The sequence below is a fragment of the Cibotium barometz genome, chromosome 33 (genome assembly GCF_041138505.1).
Source record: "Cibotium barometz isolate CiBa-2024 chromosome 33, ASM4113850v1, whole genome shotgun sequence".
NCBI classification, from domain to species: Eukaryota; Viridiplantae; Streptophyta; class Polypodiopsida; order Cyatheales; family Cibotiaceae; genus Cibotium; species Cibotium barometz.
The window spans coordinates 47,680,105-47,703,769 of NC_141078.1; the positions used below are offsets into that span (position 1 = coordinate 47,680,105).

General features: G+C 49.3%; 1 protein-coding gene across 2 annotated transcripts in view; it reads left to right on the forward strand.

The window, feature by feature from the left end:
- Positions 1-23,274, forward strand: part of LOC147619663 (DNA polymerase V family) — a 110,598-nt gene extending 87,324 nt beyond the window's left edge. For both annotated transcript variants that reach the window (XM_086773349.1, XM_086773351.1), the window contains exons 5-7: positions 19,322-20,488; positions 20,617-20,892; positions 21,251-23,274. In XM_086773349.1, coding sequence (XP_086629475.1) covers positions 19,322-20,488; positions 20,617-20,892; positions 21,251-22,621 — 2,814 coding nt within the window. In that variant the 3' untranslated portion in view covers positions 22,622-23,274. The remainder of the gene's footprint in view (positions 1-19,321; positions 20,489-20,616; positions 20,893-21,250) is intronic.
- The last annotated feature ends 391 nt before the right edge of the window (positions 23,275-23,665 follow it).

Consider the following 23,665-nt stretch of genomic DNA (forward strand, 5'->3'; position numbering starts at 1 on the left):
TGGGCGTGTATTTTGATGATACTTTTGCATCGACTACTTGGATAGTGACCATACAAACAGTTCTTGCTCTTGTTGCACACTCTCATTGGCCCATCGTTTAGATGGATGTCTAGTTGGCATTCCTCAACGGGGAGCTAAAGGAGCAAGTTTATGTGGAACAGCCCCTGAGATTTCAGGTTCTTGGCACCAAAGGTATGGCCTTCACGTTGAAAAAGGCCTTGTATGGTTTGAAACAAGCTCCTAGGGCTTGGTATGAGAAGATTGATGCTTTCTTTTTTCAACATAAGGGTTTCAACCGGTCGGGGGCTGGTCCAAATCTCTACATCTTTCTTGAGAAAGGGTTGTATACTCTTTCATTCTCTGTGTGGATGACTTGATCATCACATGTAGCCATACAACACATTGCTCAAGCCTCAGACAAAGGTTGCCGTGAGTAAACAGAACTACCCAGTAAGTTCCCCTATCACATTTCTAAGGCATTGGAGGTCAAATTGGAGCAACAACTTTCCCAGTTACTCTAAGCTAGATTTATTTGGCCCTCATCATCGCCCTTTGTTGCATTTGTGCAAAAGAAAGACAAGTCGGCACGATTCTGCATGGACTACAGGGCACTGAATAAGTTCACAGTTAAAAATAGGTTCCCAATGCCCAAGATTGAGTATATTCTTGAGTGACTCAATGGTGCTCAGCTCCTTTCTAAGATAGACCTCAAAAGTGACTATCATCAGGTTCAGATCCTTACGGCTGACATTCCAAAAACAGCTTTTAGGACTGAACGCGGCAATTACGAGTTGCCATTCGGACTCACCAATGCACTGGCAATGTTTAACGAGATGATGTCTAGGGTTTTCGTGGAGCTCATAGGAAAGTGTGTGTTCATCTTTTTGGATGATATGCTCATCTTTTCTGCCATTGTAGTGCAGCATAAGCAGGATGTTGAAAAAGGTCTTGCAACTATTGCGAGACAATGAGCTCTATATCAATGCAAAAAAGAGCGAATTTGGAGTAGTGGAAATCCAATATCTAGGATATGTCATCAGTGTAGACGTGATTAGCCTTGACCCTGAAAAGGTAAGGGTAATTTTCCAATGGGATGTTCCCAAGAATGCCTAGGAGATCTACTCTTTTGTAGGTCTATGTAATTCCACCAATCGGTGTGGAATACTTGGATGAACACAATGCTAATCAATACACTTAAATACACCAAGATTTAATAGACAACATGCTCAATACAAGATATAGTTTGCTGAATTGATAGGAGACGCACAATGAGTCTGAATAGTCGGCCCCTCCCTCAAATAGTGTATATTAATCTTGTGCAACACAATTTCGCTTTGATGATATTTTATGTCATTGTATTTTCAAGAAATACAAGATATGCACATCTTTGTTTTGTTTATGGCAACATTTTTCAATGTTGCAGTCGCTCCCACAATCATCGAGAACTTTTGCTAGACTATGTTCGTGATATGATGTACCACTGTGATGTTTTCAGAGCATATAACTACCATTGTATGGGACAGTGTGCATGAAGTAGGATCTGGATTGTGGCTAAGTGGATGTCCTATTGGTTCTGACTATGTGTGCTGATTATTGTGTGAGTTTCCTGTGAAATGCTCTCAATGTGTGGTCCTTCTAGTAGATGGAACGGTCCGCCCGCAGGGTTAAGGAATCCTCGGTAGCCTTGCTGCAGCAAGCCTCCCATATGTGCCAGGCCCCTGTGCTACTGATAAGCTCCATCTCTTGGTCCATTCGAGCCTCCGGGGTCCAAGGAGTCCCTGGGGTGGGAGAAGCAGGATGGCCGTGATCCGGAAGTGGGTGAGATGAAATGCTAGACCTTTGCCATCCTATTATGCTGGCACCTTTGTGCCGGGGCAACCTTGGCAGTCCCAGAACACAACCTGTAATCCTGATTGCTTACTAGTCATACAATTTCCGGCATTCCTCCGGCTGCTTTAAGTTATCATTCTCTGTAACAAAGAACTCCCCCTTAGATAGACTCTGATGTGTCAAGTATGATTGCTCTCTTTTGCTTATCAAGCATAGAGCATACAATAGCAGGGCTTCTGCTGTCTTCAGCCTGCTTCCCTAGCGTGTGTGCTCCATATACTGTGCCTCTGTATAGAGAAGTGTGCATTGAAGAATTCCATTGCCAGAGAAGCCGCTATCTCTTTTCCTTTTTCAGGCATACCCTGTTTCACAATGTTTGTCGCTCTTTATTCCCGCTGTTGCCCCTCCCCCAATTCTGAGGCATTGTCATTTGCTTTAGTGGAGGCATTTTCCTCATTTGCATGTGTGGCTACCATAGCGTCAATCTCAGCTTGGAGTGCTTTAATCTCCTCTTTGAGGTTTGCATTTCCCGTGATCATTGTGTCTGTTTGCGCTTCCCATTGCCCCTGTTGTTTTTGGTCTCATGCATGGAATTTTGAAGTTGCCCACTTTCGATGCTTGAAGGGCTGATGCATAAATTTTTAAGAGGGAGCATACACAGCTCCACACTTTGTCTTAAGACCATTTCTTGCAAGGCTAGACAAAACCCCCACATGCTGTCCACCGTGGCCATGTTACTGTGGTGCATAGTTCATAACATTCGCGTTTGCTTCATGAAGCAAACATTTGCAACATACGCGTTTGAAACTCGTGTTTCATACGTGCTTTTTTTCTTAAAATGTTTTTCCAAGGTTTTACTTTTTTTGAAAGTTGCTACGTTTTTTTAAATCGAAAATCGGTCCATGATTTATCGCCTCACATTTTTTGAAGTGTGCCGACTTGCACGAGCCCCAAGGGCTGATTCCCGAATTTTATCGTGCTGTAGCCTACAGCCTGACCGTCGTGAAGTCTCTTGGCAGGGGTTACAACTTGTACTTTGATTTATCTAGTTTTCACTATTTAGCCTTGAGGCTTGACCCTTGGGTAAGCAATGAGCATTTATGTAACTTGTAAGTTGTAACTTTGTAAGTTTTTATAATGGAACTTGGAGAGCTTGAGTTTAGAATGTATATTTGTATCTATTTGTCTAAATCTCGTCCTTTCTATGAGGTATTATATTGGTCACGTATGTTACTCAGCCCGGGCCTGAAACATACTTAAAACATTCTTACATACCCGAATGCGTAAACGTATGTTATGAGGCATATGAGCATTTATGGGTAGGTCCAATAAGTACACCACGGCATAGTTCATAACATACGTTTAGCAAACTTTCGATATATATATATTTATGGGTAGGTCCAATAAGTACACCACGGCATAGTTCATAACATACGTTTAGCAAACTTTCGATATATATATATATATATATATATATATATATATAGAAAGAAAGAAAGAAAGAAAGATTTTATTAACGTCTTCCAAAAGACCGAACTCGGCCTATGAGACAAATCGGAGTACCTGTATGGGGTATCCTCTGTCATCCCAACAAAATGAAAAAGCACTGAATAAAAAAAAGCTGAATCTGGGTGTGGAGGGGATGGAGCTCTACTACTAGGAGAATGCAAAGCTATATGCATGGAGTATACAATCATGATATGCAACCTAGCTAGCTCCATCCTGTACCATACTGGGGGTATAAAATGGTATACATCAGTGAAGGGGGTGTCCACAGCTCCCTGAAGAACATGCCTGGGTGTGCTCTGAAGCGAGCCAGTCGCTCCGCACCCTCTCTGTGAAACTGAGCTCTGATCTCTGTCATCTCTCTCTGGTATAGGCGTGGTGTTCGAAAGCCAGGTGTCCTCTGTCTCCTGCGAGCTCTAAGTGTCTCTGCTCTCTGGAGAGTAATTCCCTGCCGTGTAGGGGCTGGGAGGGGTATGGATCTCTGAAAAAATGTAGTAATCTGTGTCTGCCGCCCCCCCTCTGGAGCTGTCTGAGCCTGTAATAATGTCTCTCTGTGGCGCTGTATGTCTAGAATGTATCTCCCTAGTATGCGCTGGTCTGCTGCCTCAAAGATCTGGCGTAGGGAATGTGGCTCTCTGAATAAAATGGGATATCTCTCTCTGATGGCTGTATATGCTCTGCATCTGCATACATAATGCTCCTCACTCTCCACCTCCTCTCTGCACAATCTGCATACCCTCTCCTCTCGGGGGATCCGTGCTGCTCTGCCAGTCTCAATCTCCAATCGGTGTGATGAAACTCTGAGCTGACCAATAGCCACTCGGGAGCCGTGTGGTAAAAAGCCCTCCATGTATCTAGGCCTCTCTATAAATCCATCATCAGTGATACTCATGAAGTGATCTCTGTAGTATAGCATCTTCGGTGGAAGAGGCTGTGTAGGTGATATCCATGTCTCTCGTGTATAGAGCTGCCATAGATCCTGTCTCAATACTCTGTTCCTCTCACTATGAGAGAGACGGATATGTGGTGCATCCCTGTCATACTGGAATGGTGGTAGATGATCCATGTCTAGGCCATGCTGTGAGAACCAATGTGTGACCTGTGCATACCATGATCCTCTGTCTCCTGCCTCAGCCAACTGTCTAGATGCCTGAAAAGCTCTGTATGATAATCTGTCCTGTGGCATCTCTCTGAATCTGTCTAGCAGGCATATAGTCTGAAATATGGCCTCTACCATCATAGGAGGCGCAGCAAACTCTGCTCGGATAATGTCATGAGGTACTGACGGTTTGCTGCGTATCATGCGTGCCATCATGAGGGCCTGTGGTCTCTCTATCTGTGTCCACCAATGGGTAGCAAGGCCTGGTGCCCATACTGCTGCTCCATACATCAATGCCGGTGTGACTAATGTGTCAAATAGCCACCCCTTCGTCCGGGGCTCCTGAAAATGCGCCTGGTGGCACTGTCTCTCTAGCATAGCCAATGCTGCATATCCCCGTGTTAATCTAGCTCTGGCTGCTGAACCCATGGTAAAGCGTGTGGCTGCTGCAGAGAAGGTAACCCCTAGGTACACGTATGATGTCACCACCTCCACCTGGCATCCGGCGAGAGTGAATGTCAGCTGACTCCTGCCCTGTCTCGATGTATGAAAGACCATAACCTTGGTTTTCCCAAGGTTCACAGTAAGACCCCTCTGTGTGCAGAAATCATGGAGTGCATGTAGATGCTGCTGTAGACCACCTGGGGACTCAGACACTAATACAATATCATCAGCATAGAGCATAATATGTACTGAGGTACCTGCTAAATCAACTCCATCTCCGCCTCCCCGTGTAATGAAGTCAGCCACCTCATCAATGTATAACCCAAATAGCGTGGGGGAAAGTGGGCATCCTTGCTTCACACCAATGGTGCTAGCAATAGTCTCGGACATACCTCCTGGACATCTGACTCGTCCAAAAACCTGCTCATATAATGCATAGATGCCCCATGTCATATCTGCTGGTATGCCAAGAGACTGCAGGCGCTGAAAGAGCCTCTCTCGTGGTACTGTGTCAAATGCCTTGCGGAAATCCACAAAGCAGCAATAGAGCTTTCTCTTCCTCACTCTGGCCTGATCAATCATACATCTCAAAGTGAATACATGGTCAGTGGTAGAGAAAGCTCTCCTGAAGCCTGCCTGCCCTGATGAGCGTAAACCTGCTCGCTCAGCATATAAGCTAAGCTCCTGCTCCAGCACTGCACCAGAGAGTTTGGCCAGCACGTGGCCAACCATAACCGTCCTGTAGTTGCTCGGATCGAGCATATCCCCTGTTTTGTGAATCGGCACAATGGTGTGCATCGTCCACTCCGCAGGCAAACCCTCTGCTAGTGCCCTGTCAAACAGGTGTGCAAGAAAAGGAGCTAAAGAATCTACTGCATATATGAGATGCTCACCCTGTAGGCCCATATGGTCGGCGGCCCGTCCATGCTGTAGGCGGCGGATAGCTTCCTGTACCATCGAGTGGGTAAAGAAGCTAGCTGTGGTAGGTCGAGGCTCCTGTGGCTGAGGTATAGGTGGCTGCTGTGGGGCATGGTATAGACGCTCTGCATATGTGTGCCATGTCTGTGGGTCTGCAATAGGTGTCGGGGTCCGGGGCTCTCTGAAGTGCCGCCATGAGACATGGCTATCTCTACTCATGAAGAAATGAAAGATCTCTAGCTCCTGTATCTCTGCGAAGGCCCGCCTTTTGCGGCGAGTAAGTCTCCTCATCTCTCTCCTCGACTCCTGCTCTGTGATGGCTCCCAAGGCTCTCTGTATGCGGAGTCGTGAGTATAGGGCTCTGCACTCGTCATCATACCATCTGTTCTGGGGCATAGTCCCAGGTCTCGCAGGCTCTCCTGAGTGTACACGATGTGGGAAGCTCTGTAATGCAGCCGTGTGTAAGAGTGAAGCGAGCTGGGCTGTAATGGTATCCATAGATGCCAGGGGATCCATGAGTAGGAGCCCATCCTCTACTCTGCCAGTGTATATGTCTGCCATGTCATGTGTGAAGTAGATGGTAGTGTGTGGCGTCGGTATGTGGGGGGCTGGTGATACTGGTGACCCGGCTAGTGAAAATGCCAAGTATGTATGATTTGCCCCAATAGGACGAGGTGGAATGGAGAATGAGGTGACAAGCTGTGATGCCTCCAAAGACCCCATAATGTAGTCTACCACCGTGCCTCCGGTCCGTGTATGACCCCCATGTGGGAAGCATGTCAGCCCTCCTGATCCCGGCCACTGTAGCATCCCGTTATAAATAACGAGACGATGCCTGGCTCCCAACTCTAGTAAGTGGTCCCCATAATGTCCTCTGTCTGGTCCAGTGTCCTCTGATGCCCGACTAGCCCCTATCTCCTCTGGATCCACAGGGTGGAGGATCTCCATGTCATCATAGTCATACACCTCACACTGTCTGCTCTGTGTGTGGGCATTGAAGTCACCCGTAAGAAATACTTCCCCTAGTGTAGAATAATGCATAATCTCCTCTGACAGACAAGTGTACGGCGAGGCTCCTATCTCCTCCTCCTGTGGCATGTCCTCTGTAATGACATAGGAGGATCCTGATGGAGAAAAGTAACATAGAGCTATGTATATAACCCTGTCCTGTGAGAGCTGTAAGCTGATCCACATGTATCTGGCCTCTGGATCCTGTGCTACCACTCTCAGTCTCCCCTGTAGCTCCCGTCTGAATAGGACTGCTACTCCCCCCGACCCTCTCGAGGTACCCTGGCGTGTGGTCCTCCTGTATGCTGACTCCCACTGGAATCCCTCTACTCGAGGTAGCCCTCTCTCTGGGCTCTGATGTGTCTCTGTCAGAAGTATGATGTCTCTCCCCACCATAACATGCTCCAGTCGTCCAGGCTGCACCCATAGTGAACCATTACAGTTCCATACTGCTATGTGTATCTCTGTCAGTGGCCTGGTTTGTGTCCCATAGGCCCCAAACCGCTAATCCATGGGCCGGCCATCAATGATGACCCGACCATCTCGATAGAAGGCCTTCTTGCCTTCTCTCCTCGCGTGTAAGACTCGTGGCATGCAAGTTCTCCTATGCTCAAGCTGCATCCTCGTGAGATCATCATCCAAGAAAATAGGAGCTCCCTCTAAACCCCGTAGTATGACCCTCTTCCTCATGAATGTGACCCTCTCCGTCTCTCCTGCAAACTGTAGGATGAGGGCTCGCTTGCGTGTTGAGTCTTTCCCGGCTCTCCATGCTTTGGTGAAGGGGAGAGGGTGCTCTTCCTTGTAGCCGAGCTTCATGCATAGAAGCTGTCCATCTTTCTCGGGAGTGGAGTCGGGTGTCTCGGCTATACCTGTGACTCGAATGTTGAGGCGGCGGGCATGCCTCATCTTCTCCTCCTCAATGGTGGTGTGAATGATTTGGTTTTCTTCCCTTTGAGTTTTCTCCCTCACTTCTTTACGGATGTTCTTCTTCACCACCTCGACCCATCCTGACTGCTTGGCTTCGAGCTTTCCCTCCATGTCCTTTGTGATCTCCTTGGAGATCTCTTCTTTGATGGCCGTGAGAGTGTTGTCATTGATCTCCCCTTCTTCCTTCTCAGCATTCTTGATGGCTACCATTTCCACTTTCAATGCACTCACCTCCTCCTTGAGTGCCGTGTTCTCTTGTTCGAGGTTCGTGACCCGTGCTTCGAGAGCTATGATGTGCTTGTGTAGTTTGTTTTCCACCTCATTGAGGTTGGAATCGGATGTCTTCTTGTTCTCCTTGATTAATGCCTTCATTGCCATCTCGAGGGCCTCGAGTTTCTCTCGGAGACTCGGGGCCATTCCTCCAAATCACTCTGCAGTCCTTCCCACAGGCAGGGAGGAGGGAGAGAGAGAGAGAGAGAGAGTTATGTTGCTGCCTTGGGGGCCTGAGCAAGGATGGGTGGGGAAAGAGGAGCAAGGATGGGTGGGGAAAGGGGAGCAAGCAAAGCGAACTGCCCTAACGAACTGGGGAGAGGCGAACTGGGCAGCGAAGCGAACTGAGGCCTAACGAACTGGGGAGAGGCGAACTGGCAGCGAGCGAAGCGAACTGGCAGCGAGCGAAGCGAACTGGCAGCGAGCGAAGCGGCAGCGAACTGAGGCCTAACGAACTGGGGAAAGGGCAGCGAGCAAAGCGAACTGAGGCTAACGAACTGGGGAGAGGCGAACTGGGCAGCGAAGCGAACTGAGGCCTAACGAACTGGGGAGAGGCGAACTGGCAGCGAGCGAAGCGAACTGGGGAGAGGCGAAAGGGCAGCGAACTGAGGCCTAACGAACTGGGGAAAGGGCAGCGAGCAAAGCGAACTGAGGCCTAACGAACTGGGGAGAGGCGAACTGGCAGCCAGCGAAGCGAACTGGGGAGAGGCGAAAGGGCAGCGAACTGAGGCCTAACGAACTGGGGAGAGGCGAACTGGGCAGCGAACTGGGGCAGCGAAGCGAACTGAGGCCTAGCGAACTGGGGAGAGGCGAACTGGCAGCGAGCGAAGCGAACTGGGGAGAGGCGAAAGGGCAGCGAACTGAGGCCTAACGAACTGGGGAGAGGCGAACTGGGCGGCGAACTGGGCAGCGAACTGGGGCAGCGAAGCGAACTGAGGCCTAACGAACTGGGGAGAGGCGAACTGGGCAGCGAACTGGGGCAGCGAAGCGAACTGAGGCCTAACGAACTGGGGAGAGGCGAAAGGGCAGCGAGCGAAGCGAACTGGGGAGAGGCGAACTGGGGAGAGAGAGAGAGAGAGAGAGAGAGAGAGATGCCAAATATAACTTATGGCACCAATACAAGCGAATCATGAGCATTACATTATTTTGGAACTGAGATTCCATCCATATCCCTGAGGCTTGCAAGACACACCTTAGTGAGCAAACAACAAAAAGGAAACAAATTGAAACCTATCTAGAACTTCTACCGGGTGCTAGTGGCCATTTGTCTCAGATGGCAGCTAGCCCTTCGCAGAGTTGACTTGGTTGATGGTGCAGAATTCTTGGATTACAAGCCTTACATCAGAGAGGACTGCTCCACTTGCTTGCCTCACGTGCTGTCCTCATATTTGCTAATTCAATTCTTTTTTGATTGAGTTGCATTGGTGTGAGCTCTTTAAATATTCAACCTTTCTTGAGTATTCAACCTTTCTTCCTTTGAGCTGAAGGTGATGGCACGTGCCTTGGTCCTTGTGTGGTTTTGTCAGTGGTCTTGTCTCTATCTCATGTGACTTGTTGTGTTGCCTTGGCCATTGCTTGGAAGTGGCACCCCTGTTGTTGGAGATTATGGCGTCCATTTGGCAAACCCTCAATTCTTAGCTGCTGTGTGGGCCCAGTCAACTCGTGGTCAGCGGTTCGCGGGATCGCTGCTGCTCTGAAGAAGTCGGTAAGGGTGCGCTGGGCGTGTGTCTCGGACATGTCCCCCCTGTCTGGAGCGTAGGATGTGGTCTCAGTGTCTGCACAGCTCGAGGAGAAAAAGCCCAAGGCAATTTTGGTCTGAGTAGTCCACTCTGGTCAATGGCCCAAATCCATCTCGGAAGAGGCAATGAAAGCGCCCTCGGAACTCATAGTACACTAGCCACCGACATATGTAGTGCTCCTCTGTCTCTGGCTCCAGCTGACAGAGTTGGCAAATCCGATCCTCGGGGGAAGGGAGACGGCTCCATATCGACCGGTCTTTATCCCATAGTCACAAGGGACGGGGGACGGTGACGGGGGACGGGGACGGGGACGGGACGGGGGACGGCCATAAGTAGGGAACGGGGACGGGGGAGGGAACGGCACTCAAAAAATAATTTTTTTTAAAAATTTTCTACTCTGCACTTATTCTACTTTGGAAGCACATCAAAATGAGCACAAATTTACACTAAAATGCTAAGATTTTGAGTCAAAGATAATAATTAAGTAGATATCTGATACAAAATGAGTCATGACTCAAGAGTCAGGGCTCAGGAGCCTTAAGGAGGCAAAATGAAAATACAAGGACGGACTCAAATGAGTCAATGACAAAAAACTGCTGAAGACTGGAGGCTAGAGGCTAGAGCTAAGTAGTAAGGCCCATGAATCATGATCCATGAATGATCATCCACGTGAAGTGCTCGCCTCATGGTCATGGGTAGCTTGTGCGGCTGCCAAAGAAGCATCAAGCTCATCCTCAGTCTCATCCTCACTGGCATGCTGCTCCTGCACCTCATCCTCCCGTTGCTCTTCTTGTTGACTCATCTCCCACTCGGTGAAGGAATCTGCCTTCTTGGTCATGCTCTTGCAAAGCATTCGCAAGTTCGCGCTGACGAAGACAAGGTCATTGGCACGCTCTACCCCGAGTCGGTTCCTCTTCCTAGAGGCAATGTGGCTGTAGGTACTCCAAAGTTGCTCCAAGCAAGAGGAGCTGACGGCCTGGCTAAGTATGCGGATGGCAAGCTGCTGCAGCTCCGGTCCATCTGAACCAAAGTCCTCCCACCATAGAGCAGCACCAACTTTGGAGCGGTCAACCTGTGCATCATGACAGCCATAGGAGCCATGAAACGACCTGTACATCGAAAGCTGGTCCCTGATCTTGCGCCTAACCGATGCATCAGGCACAAGACGATCCAAGATGATCCTCCATCCAGCGCTCACCTCCCGGTCGCTCTCCTGCTTGTTGCCTTGGAATTCTGGGTCCACCACATAAGCTGCTGCATGCAATGGAGAGTAGTAGGAATTCCACCTTCCTAGACACAAGGCATGGATCTCCTCATATCCGTCTTCGTCAGGCACGAAGTCTTTCAACTTCTCTATCATGCGATCCATGGCCTCGTAGACCTTGCCTATGCATGGCTGCATAGCGTCTACAATCCTCAACAGCTGGACTATGGGCCTCACCATAGCATCTGTGGTCTTCACACGCTCCCACCAAGAGGCGTCATCCGCCCGTAGCCTACACTCTTGGCCAGTGTTTGTATGGGACTCTTGCATGGCGACAAACTCGTCGCTAAGGAAAAGCCCCCTCAAAGCACCACTACAATCCTTCAACCGGCCCAACATGAGAAAGTTGTAGGCGAACCGGGTGTCGGAATATTTGAGAAGAGAGAGACAGGACCTCTTGTTGAACTCATGCCGAAGTCTTTGGTGGTTGAGGACAAAGGAGACCATGGTGTTGGCCTCCTCAATGAGCGGGCTGATCCGTGGTAATGCCCCGATGTCCTTGAGGAGGTTGTTTAGGCAATGAGCCATACAAAAGGACACCGTGACATGTCCATACATACCTTGGAGAATAGCTCCCGCCGCCCTATTGGAAGGCTCCCCATCCGCAACAAAGCCGACTACATGCTCGGGGCCAACGATCTCCATGGTGGTAGCCCACTCCGCCGCAAGCACATCCGCGCTCTTCCCAGTGCCGGATGCATCATGAGATGAGATGAAGTACATCTCTCCACGGGAATATGCAACCATGCCGTGAATACTCCTCTTGCGGGTGTCACTCCATCCATCCACAATGAGGGAGACTCCGTTCCTCTCCCATTGCCGCTTTGTGTTGTCGGCCGCTTGCTCTACAATGCGCTTCTCCTTGTCGAGCAATGTAGTGCGCAAGCTCTCGGATGAGGGGGGCGTATAGGTTGAGCCATACTCCCCAATCTTCTTAACCATTACCTTGAAGTATTCCGACCTATTCAAGAAAGTAATTTACTAATGAGAAGGAGACTAGGATGATGAAAACATGAATGATGAATTGGCAATGATCGATTGCACTTACCTAGCCGCTTGAAAGGCAATGTGGTCGTGGAAGAAGAAGCGGGCCACCGCCATATCCACCTCCTTCAACTTGGGGTTCCAATTCTCCCCAAGTGTAGATTGTCGCCGTGGGCCACGTAATGATTGAGAGGCCGTGGAGATGGAGGGTGCCGGTGTCGTGGATGGAGTAACATTCCGACTTGATGGCGAAGGTGATGGTGTGCATGATCCCGATCCACCACATGACTCCATGGTAGAGGCTTGAGTTCCTCTCCCCATCGTCGCGGGATCCACGGCCACTCGTGGTGTCCTTCTTGTCGCTTCGACCGCTTCGTAGACGCTAAGCTTGTCAAGAAGTTCCCGTCTCTTCTCGGGCGTGACATTCGTGCAAAACCTCACCTCATGCCCACTCTCATGCAAGAGGTGGGCTCGCACTTTGTCGGCGCCACCCGTTCGCCGGTACGGGCAAAGCTTGCATACCCATGGCCGAGAACCGCCTCCATGAACGGATGTGGTGTAGTTTACCTCCTCCCACCATGTCCATCCCGTTGTCCTTCTACGAGAAGCCCCGGCACGTGAGGAGGATGCCATGGTTGAAGATGGCTTGCCGCTTGACTCTTGAGCCTTGAGGAGTGAGAGAGAGAGAGAGAGAGAGAGAGAGAGAGAGAGAGAGCCTTGAGGAATGAGAGAGAGAGAGAGAGAGAGAGAGAGAGAGAGCTTAGAGGCTTGGAAGTTGGAAGAGTCAAGACTCAAGAGGCTTGAGGGAGAGGTGAGAGCCTAGGCCCTAGAGCTTGGAACTTGGAAGTTGGAAGAGACTCGAGAGAACTTGAGAAGATTCAAGAAGCTTGAGCAATGAGCAATGAGCAATGAACTTGTGTGTGGCAGCTTGTAGCCTTGTAGAGGTGGGCTCTTATATAGATAGGCAAGAGAGAGAGAGGGCCAAGGCCCAACAGCCATAAACGGCTAGTAGAGCCCAAGCCCAACAGCCATAAACGGCTACAGTGGGGCAGGCACGCGGCACGCAGGCGCAACGGCCAGAAACGGGCGCAACGGCCAGAAACGGGCCGGCGCAACGGCTATCTGCCGTCCCCCGACAGCCGTCCCCGACAGCCGTCCCCCGTCCCTACGGCGTCCCCTGCGCCGTCCCCGGTTTGAAACGCCAGACAGGGGACGTCCGTCCGTCCCCGTCCGTCCCCGTCCCTGCGCCGTCCCTAGGCGCCGTCCCCGCGTTCCTAGGCGCCGTCCCCGCCGTCCCCTGTGACTATGCTTTATCCTCAGTTGATGTGAAGACGTGTGGGTCTGGCCAATAGCACATTTGACTCCATGAGAGAGGTGAATGTCCATGTACCTCGGGTGGACAACAAAACCATCAGGGGATGAGTGGAGAAGATGCTCTCGGTAGAAAGCCATATTTGTCCCTAGTGGCGCGACTGGTGTGATCCATGTGCGTGCTATGTGTAGCTGAATGATATCCATCCTGATGATCTTGTTGAGCTCACTTCCGCTAAACTCAAGGAAGAGGGAGTCCAGGCTGTACTGTAAAGGTGGAAGGCGGTCCATATGCATACCATGTAGTTGTAACCATGTGCTAGTCTGGGCATACCAGCACTCCGTGTCGCCCTGTGATGCGAGTTGTCTGGACGACTCTAGTGCGAGTCTAGAGTATTTGTGCTTGCAGAGGCTCCATAGCCTATGTATGAAAGTGACCGTCTGGAAGAGGGCCTCGGCTACGATCGGTGGGGCTCCCATCTTTGCTCGGACTATCTCATGTGGTACTGATGATTTACTCCTGATCATGCAGGAGATCATCATCACTAGTGGTCTCTCCATCTGCTCCCACCCATCATAAAACTCCCCTCCACTCGAGGCTGGCTGATTTGCTGTAGATCCACTCCCAGGGAAACCTTCGCAAAGGGCCCGATTGAACAGGTGGGCTAAGAGGTGCGAGCACATCCCTCGCATGCGAAAGGTGCTCTGCCACTAATCCATCATGATCCTTGGCTCGGCCATTCTGCAACTTGTCAATGGCGTCGCGGATCATGCCAACGGAGAAGAAGGTGGAGGAGGTGAGTTGGCTCTCTAGTGGTCGGGGGAGAGGTGGCTGTCCGGGTATCTGGTAGAGCGAGGTAGCATAAGCATGCCATGTCTCCGGTGATGTAATGGGTGTCTAGGCTCTAGGTGTTTGGAAAACTCGCCACCCCTCCTTGCTGTCCATTCCCAAGAAAAGATGGTACAACTCATGTTCCAACTTCGCTAGGTAGGCTCGCTTCTTTCTCCGCACGAGGCGGCAAAAGATCACGCGCACCTGGCGATGTGTACAGATCCCCTGTGCTTCCTCCTGGATGAGGCAGGCACGGGTTTCCCGGCATTCATCATCGTACTAGCCTTTCCGTGGGACATTCTTGCTCGGAGGTGTGACGAATGGCCGAGTGTGAGGGAAGTACATGGCAGCTGACGTGTGGAGTGTCGAGGCGAACTGTGAAGTCCTCCAGCAGTACATGTGGGTCCATGTTCTGCAGAGCACTGTACAAGTGGTTGGCGTAGCCGGATGCCGTCTCTCTGGTGAAGTGGTATTGGGGATGTCTCTGGGGGCCGCTCGGTGGCGGCATCGGATCAAAGCGGCATGCAATGCTGAAGGAAAGGTATGCATGATCGGCAGCTACAGCGATGGGGTGAGGTGAGACTGTATGTCCGGTATGAGTGACAATGGTCCCAGCAAGTAGTCCACTGTACTCGCACTGGGTCTATCTGTCGTTTAGCGCACTCTCGGCTGCCTGCTGTGTGCATGCTTATTTGAAAAGCATGTGAAGGTTTCTGAACCTGGCCATCAAGCGAGGCCATTGAGTATGGCCAATCCGTGTGCTCCTCTTAGCTCCAGCGGATGATCTCCATTATCTGAATCCTCCATGTCCTGGGAAGTCCTGTCAAGTCCCAACTCCTCTGGTGCTAGATCTCTGTACATGGGCTCATCACTCTCAAAAAAGAGCACCTGATGCTGTTTCGTACGCGCGTTGAAGTCACCTGCCAACAGCACATCTCCAATGCTAGAATAGCGTATGACATCCTCGTAAAGTGGGAGGTATGGTGACTCATTCTCTGCATGGGTGGCGTAGGTGGAGCCTTTGGGCGCGAAGTAGCATATGGCAACATAAATAGCACGCGGCCGATCAGTATGTATGCGGATCCACATGAAATGGGCCTCCTCATCTCTCCTCATGACCTGCACGACATGCTGTAGCTCCTCCCTGTAAAGGACAGCAACCCCTCCAGATCCTCTAGTACCTCCATGTGACCTTGCCTGAGGCGGCAAGTGGACTGCCACCCGTAGCCTCTGACCTCTGGTAAGCGGGTGCCCGGAGCATGTTGTGTCTCCATAAAAAGTACAATGTCTCTGCCTCTGAAAGTCTCCTCAAACATCCCCACATCTGTCCTCGTCGCCCCATTGCAGTTCCACACTGCAAATCTCAGGTGTGTCTCATAGGCTGCGCCCCGTCATGGGCGCCTCTCTGATGATCACACGACCATCCCGGTAAACCGCTCACGTGCCCGCCTTGCGGGCCTCTAGAATCTGTGGCATGCATTCCCTCCGATGTGCTACCTGGGCTGGTGTGAGATTGTCCTCAAGGTAGATTTTGTCTCCCTTGAGGCTCTCCTCTTGGAGAGAAACCCTCACCGTGTCTCTAGGTCCATGAACTTGAGGATAAGTGGCCGCTCCTTGGCAATGTCTTTCCCTACTCTCCATGCACCGACAATAATAGAGGTGTCGGCCACTCCCATACGCCCGCAAATGCCCTTGGCATCCTCCAACGGGCTATCCTTCTCCTTCCATCCCACCACCCGCACGTGAAGTGCGCAGATCTTCCTCTTCCTCTCCTCCTCCATGACGGCATTGACGAACTGCTCCTTGTTCGTCGGTGGCTTGCGCTTCTTCTCTACCTCAATCCACTCGGATGTGGCTTGCACCTCCTCTTGCGCCTTCTTGGCCACTGCCGCCCATGTTTGGATCTCCTTTGCTACGTGTGTTTTAATGTCTTCAAGCTCCTTGGTGACGTGTGCGGGCATGGCCTCTTTGATTTCTCCTTCCTCCCCCTTGAGTAGCTCGATCTCCTTCTTGCAAGCAGCCGCTTCGTCCCACAACTCTGGAATGACCTTGTTGCGCTCATGCAAGCACTCTTCAATATCCGTTTTCCACAAGGCAAAATGCGCTTGCATCTCCTCATAAACTTCCTCTTTCCACTCCACAATTTTCCGGTGGAGGTTTTCGGCGAGCTCGGTGCACATCGTTGCCGTGGCGTCTTGTGTGGTCTTTTGGGCCCCCTTGAGGTCGTTTTTTCGTGTTTCTTACAGATGTCCCGCAATGCCTCTATTGCTCTCTTTTGCTTGCTGTCCGGTGCCGCTTCGAGGTAGGTCCATCCAGCGGAGTACTTCCCGCCACGCTCACCACGTGTACAGCCTTCCGGGGTTGTTCCGCGAGTTTTCCCCGAGAGAGAGAGAGAGAGAGAGAGAGAGAGAGAGAGAGAGAGAGAGAGAAAAGAAAGTTGTATTAACATCTTCAAAAGGCCAACATGACCTATGAGTCCAAAAGGTTACATCATATCCATGAGGTATATCATCTTGGGTACAAAATAGTAATAAAGAAAGATAACAAAAATCTAGAACTTTAAAATCTGATCTAGGTACATGAGCAGAGAGCTCTCATATCACCCTAATACATCCCGCATGGGGCGCTGTGACATGGTGCTCAAGGTGGTAAAACTGAGCTGGCGTGAGAAGGTCCTGCAATGATGGGAGATGACGGCCTGGATCCTTCTGTGGTGGCGTGGCGGTGGGCGAGGGCCATGGGGTCTAGGGCATCGAGCTCTGCATAACTCATTGGCTCTGTCGAGTGTCACACCTCTCGGCCAAGCTCCTGCACTAGCCCGTGGTCTGGGTATGATGGGTAGATCGGCCCTCGGAGTGCTAGTATGGAAGAAGTCGGTGAGAGCTCTCTGTGTTGGTCCTCCGACAAGTACAGTTGATCTGGATCTCACTAAGGACTCCCTGTGTCTACGGAGCTCTAGAAGAAAAAGTCCCAGGCAGCTCTGATCCGGGAAGTCCATTATCTTGGAAAGTGGTCCGAACCTAGCTCGGAAGAGACAGTGGAACCTACCCCAAATCTCATAGTATACAGGGCATCGGTATATGTAATGATCCTCTGTGTCGGGCTCTGTGTGACAGACCTGGCATATCCTGTCCTTTGGTGCGGCCGCCCGCAGAGAGAGAGAGAGAGAGAAAGAAAGAAAGATATATTAACGTCTGCAAAAGGCCAAAATTGGCCTCTGAGACAAACAAGTAGTACAATGATGTTCCTCCAGTCATCAAGAGGAAAATGTGGAGTGAGAATAAAATGTACAAGTATGACAACACGACCATAGGGGACTCAATGGTGGTGTACAAACGAGAGGGTGTGGATGGAGTACTAGGGCTACTAATGCATCTCTATATGCTGAAGGGGTGATACAAGTATGATATGTTATCTACTCCTAACTCCATCTAGTCCCATAGTCTGGGTACAATATGTCATACATCCGATCTGAGGATGCCGTAAATGTCTGGAACATGCGTCTTGGATCAGAGCGAAAATGTGCCAGCTGCTCCTCGACCTCCTGTTGGTGTCGAGACCGGATGGCCGCGATCTCTCTGTGGTGTAGCCGTGGTGTCTGGTAGCCGGCTAGTCTGGGTCGTCGCCTAGCTCAAATCTCCTCCGCTCGCTGAGATGTCACTCCCAATGTGTGTGGCTGGGCTACTGGTGCCAATCTCTGGAAGAAGTCAGTCAACTGGGACTGTCTTCCTCCGCTATGATGTGCGGGTGTCTGAAGTAAGATCTCCCTGTGTCTCTGTAGTGCTAGTAGTAGTCTGCCTAGTTGTCTCTGGTCCGATCTCTCCCAAATCTGTCTAAGTGATGTGGTCCCTCTAAAAACCTCAGGATAGCATGCCCTGATCTCCTGCAAAGCACCACTCTGGCAAACAAAATGCTCCTCTGTCTCTACCCCCGTCTGGCATAATCTACAAATGCGCTCTGCTTGAGGGATGCGTGCTGCTCTCCCAGTCTCGATCTCTAGTTGGTGTGATGAGACCCTTAGTCGCCCAATGGCTACGCTGGCTCCATGTGATATGTGGACCTCCAAGTATCGTGGTCGTTGGATGAAGCCTTCTGTGGAGGTGCTCAAGAAGTGGTCTCTGTAGTAGAGCATCTTCGTCGGGAGTGGCTGGCTGGGAGATAGCCAAGTCTCCTGAATGTGGCCCTGCCAAATGTCATGTCTCATGACTCTGTTCCTCTCTGTCTGAGAGGCGTCTGTGTGGTGCAGCTAGGTCATACTGTAAGGGTGGTAATCTGTCAATATCAATCCCCTCGTGTCGCTCTGTCTCTGGCTTCCTGTGCCATAGAGAATCTCCGTGATGAGCTGGTAAATGTGATACATATGAGCCCACCACCTCTACCTGTCCCCAGGCTAGTGTAAGGATAGTCTGGCATCTGACTGCTGCTGATGTATGAAAGACCATAACCTTGGTTTTCCCAAGGTCCACTGTGAGTCCTCGCTCCGCACACACACACACACAGAGAGAGAGAGAGAGAGAGAGAGAGAGCGCACTAAAGAAAAGCAAGCATTCTTGGCAATGTGTGTGTGCAGGTGAGTACCCAGGTTGAAAAGATTGCCGTGTGAACTGTGAGTTGTGTACTCAGTGCAATTCACTGACCTGAACAACCCTAAGCCAGCAGCCGAAACCCTAAAACGCAGCCATGATGACCTACGAAACCCTAAAACACACCCATGATGACTTAGGGAACCCTGAAAACACTAGACGAAACCCTAAAAATGCAGTCTCCTGAGCAGCGAAAACCCTAAAGATGCAGACATGATGACCTGCAAAACCCTAGAGAGAAAGAGAGAGACTCACAAACGGGAGGGCTGGGGGCAGCGAAGTGGCAGGCGGACTGTGCAGGGGAGGAGTGCGGAGGACAGGAGGAGGGGTGGAAGCGGAAATTGAGGGGAGGCAGAGGCGAAGAGGGGGATGGCACTATAGCGAAGGACAGAGACTGTGATGGGACAGCGATGGCTGCGAAGGGAGACAGCAAAGAGAGAGAGAGAGAGAGAGAGAGAGAGAGAGAGAGAGAGAGATTTTTATTCTCATCTCTATAGGACTTTGTGGTTGGAGAAGGCTAGAAGGGAAGAAAGCACAGACCTAAGTTATTTTGGCTTTCACAAAAAAATGCTTTCATAATCTGATTACTTCTCTGTTGCATTGTAGGATTCTTCAAGTTGCCATCCTCGTGTCCACCCAGTCTGGAGCACCCTGATTGAGCTTCTGTTTGTGGAATCAGATGCTGAGGGACTGCGGACACCCTCCAAGAAAAAGAAGAAGCGGCAAAAGATAGAAGGGAATGAAGCAGTTGAAACTGTGGACCAGCGGGTTGTGTCCTTTTGGACCCTCGTGGTTGATAAATCCCTCTTGACATCTTCTCATGAGAGGAAATATTTGTCCATGGAGTTGCTTCAGTTGGTTCTTCCTAGATTATCTGCATGGTCTGGTTGCTTTGTCTTGTCCAGAACACTAGTCCGCTGTCTCCTTGATGTACTTGCAGACAAAGGGAACCTTCTCTACAAGTCTGCACAAAGATGTCTGGAATTTATCTGTGAATGGGCCAAAGCAGATGAACACCGGTTGGTTGCAGTCATCCTTTCTCTGCAACAAGGCAGCCATGGAAAGTTCGATATTCTTTCCAAGACGCAAACTGTGAAGCAACTCGTGGCTATGTTGAAGTCTAAAGAGGGCTGTTTCTTGCTGTATGATAAGCTAGTGGAGTTGTTCAATGGAGAAAAGAGTGCAACCTTTGCAGCTCCCGAACTGCAGCTTTTGAGTAATGGCACTGATCAGTATGGACCTGAGGGAGATGATAAGAAAGAAACAGAGAAGCTTGGACCTGATGGTGTGAAATCAGGTGAGTTTCAAAGATATTGGGTAGTGGACCAGATTTGTAGCTTTGTCAAGCAAATACAGGTTGAACCGGGACTTCGGGTTTTGTTACAGAAAGAAGTGTTGAAGTTCCTTACTGTGAACGCACTCTTTGTTGGCTCTTCTGGAGCTAAGTCTACAGTTCAAGAGCTACAGGAAGAGGTCAAGTTCCCTGAGGTGCATATCTCTGAAAATACCAGAAAGATTTGCTTGGCTCGGCTTCAAAGCATGTTGGTGGATGTGTTACCAACAGTATCTCCACTAAAAGACAATAAAAACACTGCTGGAAAAGGTGAGAGTGTCCAGAAAATGTCTGGCTCTGCAGACTTGAGATTCTTCTTTCTGGAGCTGTGTGATATGCTTGACAAAATTCCAAGGGTCACTCGGGTACAACCTGTTTCAGAAGATGATAAAGACACCATTAATGCTCTTCGATCTTGTGTCTCCCAACTTTATGCTGTGGTGAGCTCATTAACTTGTATGTATGTACGTAGGTCTGTATATATGCATATGCATTCATGTGTGGGTATGTGTAATATGTATGTATTATCCCATAAGAGGCTGAAGGTAACTTTTTACACTAAATGCAGGTACAGAAAGCTCAAAATGAGCAATCACAGAAAATACAAGCCATGTGTTCCTTGCTCATGCAACTTCTGCTGCAATCTGTTACGGCTCACGTTAATGAGATTGCAGCAGAGCTTATTATATGCTGTCAAAGGGTCTTTGGGCAGTTGATTGAGGTGGATGCTGAAGGTGATGATCAAGAAGAAGAAGAATCACCTGTCTTTATGGATGTTCTGGTTGACATCTTGCTGTCCCTTCTGGCCCAATCATCGGCTTCAATACGTGCTGCTGCAGAGCAGGTGAGGGGTCCTTTGATTCACTTAATTGTGATAAATTATTTCTCATTACTTTAATTAAAGCCAATCGTCCTGGAAATTTTAAATACTGTGGTAATTTGTATAGGAAAACTTAGTCTGTATTCTAATCTCTAAAGTTAAATAAATATCTAAATTTTTACATTTGAATTGAAACATTAAAGTTCATTTTTACAAGCTAAGTCCACCTGCTGTCTGCCTACACGCACAGACAGACGCACATGCACGGGTGGGCACGCATGCACGCACACTCATGCATGTGCACGCACTCGCACCATGGTGCACACAATAGTACGCGTATGAAGTAGTCTGTGCCTTACAACATTTTTTTGGGGGTTAACAGGTTTTCAAGTCCTTTTGTGGTGATTTGACGGAATCGTCCATGCTGAGCCTGCTAAGAGTGGTTAAAAAACAACTCAGATCTGCTAGGCGGATGATGACAACTCCTTTGGATGTAGGCGATAGTGATGAGGATCAATTATTGGAAGTCGAAGATAGTGATGAGGACATGGATGATGATGATGAGAATAGAGATGATAATACTGGAAAACCTGGAGGCAAAGAACTCCATACACGGGATTCTGATACCGAGGATGATGTCAAAGGGAGAGAGAGCAATCAGTCGCAAAACACTGTAGACCTTGACTCTGAGGCGAGCAAGGACAGTTCTGATTCTGATATGGATGATGAGGCCATGTTCAGGATTGATACACATCTTGCAAACCTCTTAAAACAAAAACGAGCAGTGAGTGATAAAGGTGAAGGGAAGGATGCACAGACACAGCTCCTGCATTTTAAGTTCCGGGTGCTTTCCCTTGTGGAATACTTCTTCCAAAAAAAATCCAGTAGTCCTTTGTGCCTGACTGCATTGCCTCACCTGCTTCAAGCATTTGTTTTCTCTTGTTCAGTAGGTGGCAATGCACAACTTGCAGATCGAATTGGCTCTATCCTTCAAACAAAGCTGTGCAAATCAAAGCAGTATCCAAAAGGGCAGGAGGTGGATCAAGCATCTGTTGAAGGTTTCCTTCAACAATGTGTGAAGCTGGCATCCAGATCAAAAGTCAAGAAGGTTAGAGAAGTGGCACAATCGTGCAGTCTTTGGCTTGTGAAAGTCTTGCATGGCCAACCACTGCGAGAGGGTGATGAGAGGGAGAATCTTAAGGGAATCGTTCAGGATGCCATGAATGATTTCTTCTCTCAGAAGAAGAGCCACCTGAAGGCACCCTTCTTCCGTGAGCTTTTTATGCGGTTTCTGGGCCTCGGTATGGCTAGCCTTGGATTGCTTTTAGACAGGTGTGTGAACTCACGATCCGAATACCTGCAGCATGAAGCCTTGCTTTTGGTGAACTCGATTCTTCACTTCAACTCCGGCAAGGAGGAGAGTGGGCAATTCAGAGAGTGTTTGATGCAACATTTGCCTGCTTTGAGTGGGGTGCTTGTGAATGTGATTGAGAAGCCTCCTAGCAAGGGGCCAAGGAAGTCCGAAGCTCGCCGCTTCTGTCTCTCTCTCTTGAAGGTGGTTTCCCGAGAGCTTCCAGAGAAGCCTGTGAAGAAACTCATTGGCAAGCCTGCCTACAACCTATGCCTCTCACACTTCGGTGCATCTGTAGTGGAGAGCATTCTGAAGTCACAGGTGGTAAGTGTAGTCCTGGACTCGCATGATGCTGGGGATGCATCCAAGAAACGATCTAAGCGGAAGTCTTGTCACAAGTAGTGGAGATTCCAAGTTTTGTGTGAGGGTAGCATAGGATATATGACCATGAGATGTATGAGACACAAGCGGCTTTTTCTTCGATTCAGTCATGCTTTTAGAAGTCTTTTCTGAGATGAGAATGCTATTGCAGTGCGAAGGTTTTTAAAAACCAACCTGACTCTCTGTATCCTTAACGTATAAAGATCTTTCTAAGGAGTGGCATTTTCCACAAAAATGTCATGATTCTATGATGCTACATTGATGTCATGCCATGGTAAGCAATGCAATACTGCATGGGTGCAACTTTTTGACAGGATCGGGTTTTGTTGGCTTTTGTATGCCTTTTCATGATTCTTCCATTGAGCCACTACATTGTCTGGCCCTGGGCTATATCAGATTACTGAGCTCTTCTGTGCTGTTGTACACAGTCACTGAGTGTCAGGACTTTTCTGTTGGATTTCTCAAAATGACCCACCTGTGGAATCATGTCAACACCATTATTGTTCATGCCTTTATTGTTCGGCCAATGCAGATTTTTCTTGTGCTTGTCAATGTTAACCAAAGGCATTTGGATCTCTGAAGTTTTTGTATCCAAAATACACTAATGTAGGCAGGGTGAGCTCTTTAGGGGCTGACTTGAGAAAATGTGAGCATGGAATTCAAGGGTTGACAAATAGCTTGCCTTTGTCTTGAAGGTCTTAACACGTTCACTGATGTTTGTCCTTGATGTCCTGGGATGGTTGGACAAGGTATATTCAATCGTGTTTTGCCTTTTATTGGTCGTTGACTTTGAAAGTTGAAGAAGTTGATAACCCTATGTACAATGACTTTATGTTTGTGAGGGACTCATATTGCATGTGCCTATCTTTGTATGTTTGCCAATTTTTTTTGTTGGGTAATTTCACATGAAACATTGTTTATTGCTGCTTGAAATGCCAAACAAAATGCATTGGTGGCATTGTATGGTGCCAGTATGGAACTCGGGATTGTGGTTGTGCCGAAGTTTTATAGCTTTGTAAGTTTGAGGTGTTTGACAGCCTCCATAGGGCATAAAGACTCCTTGGT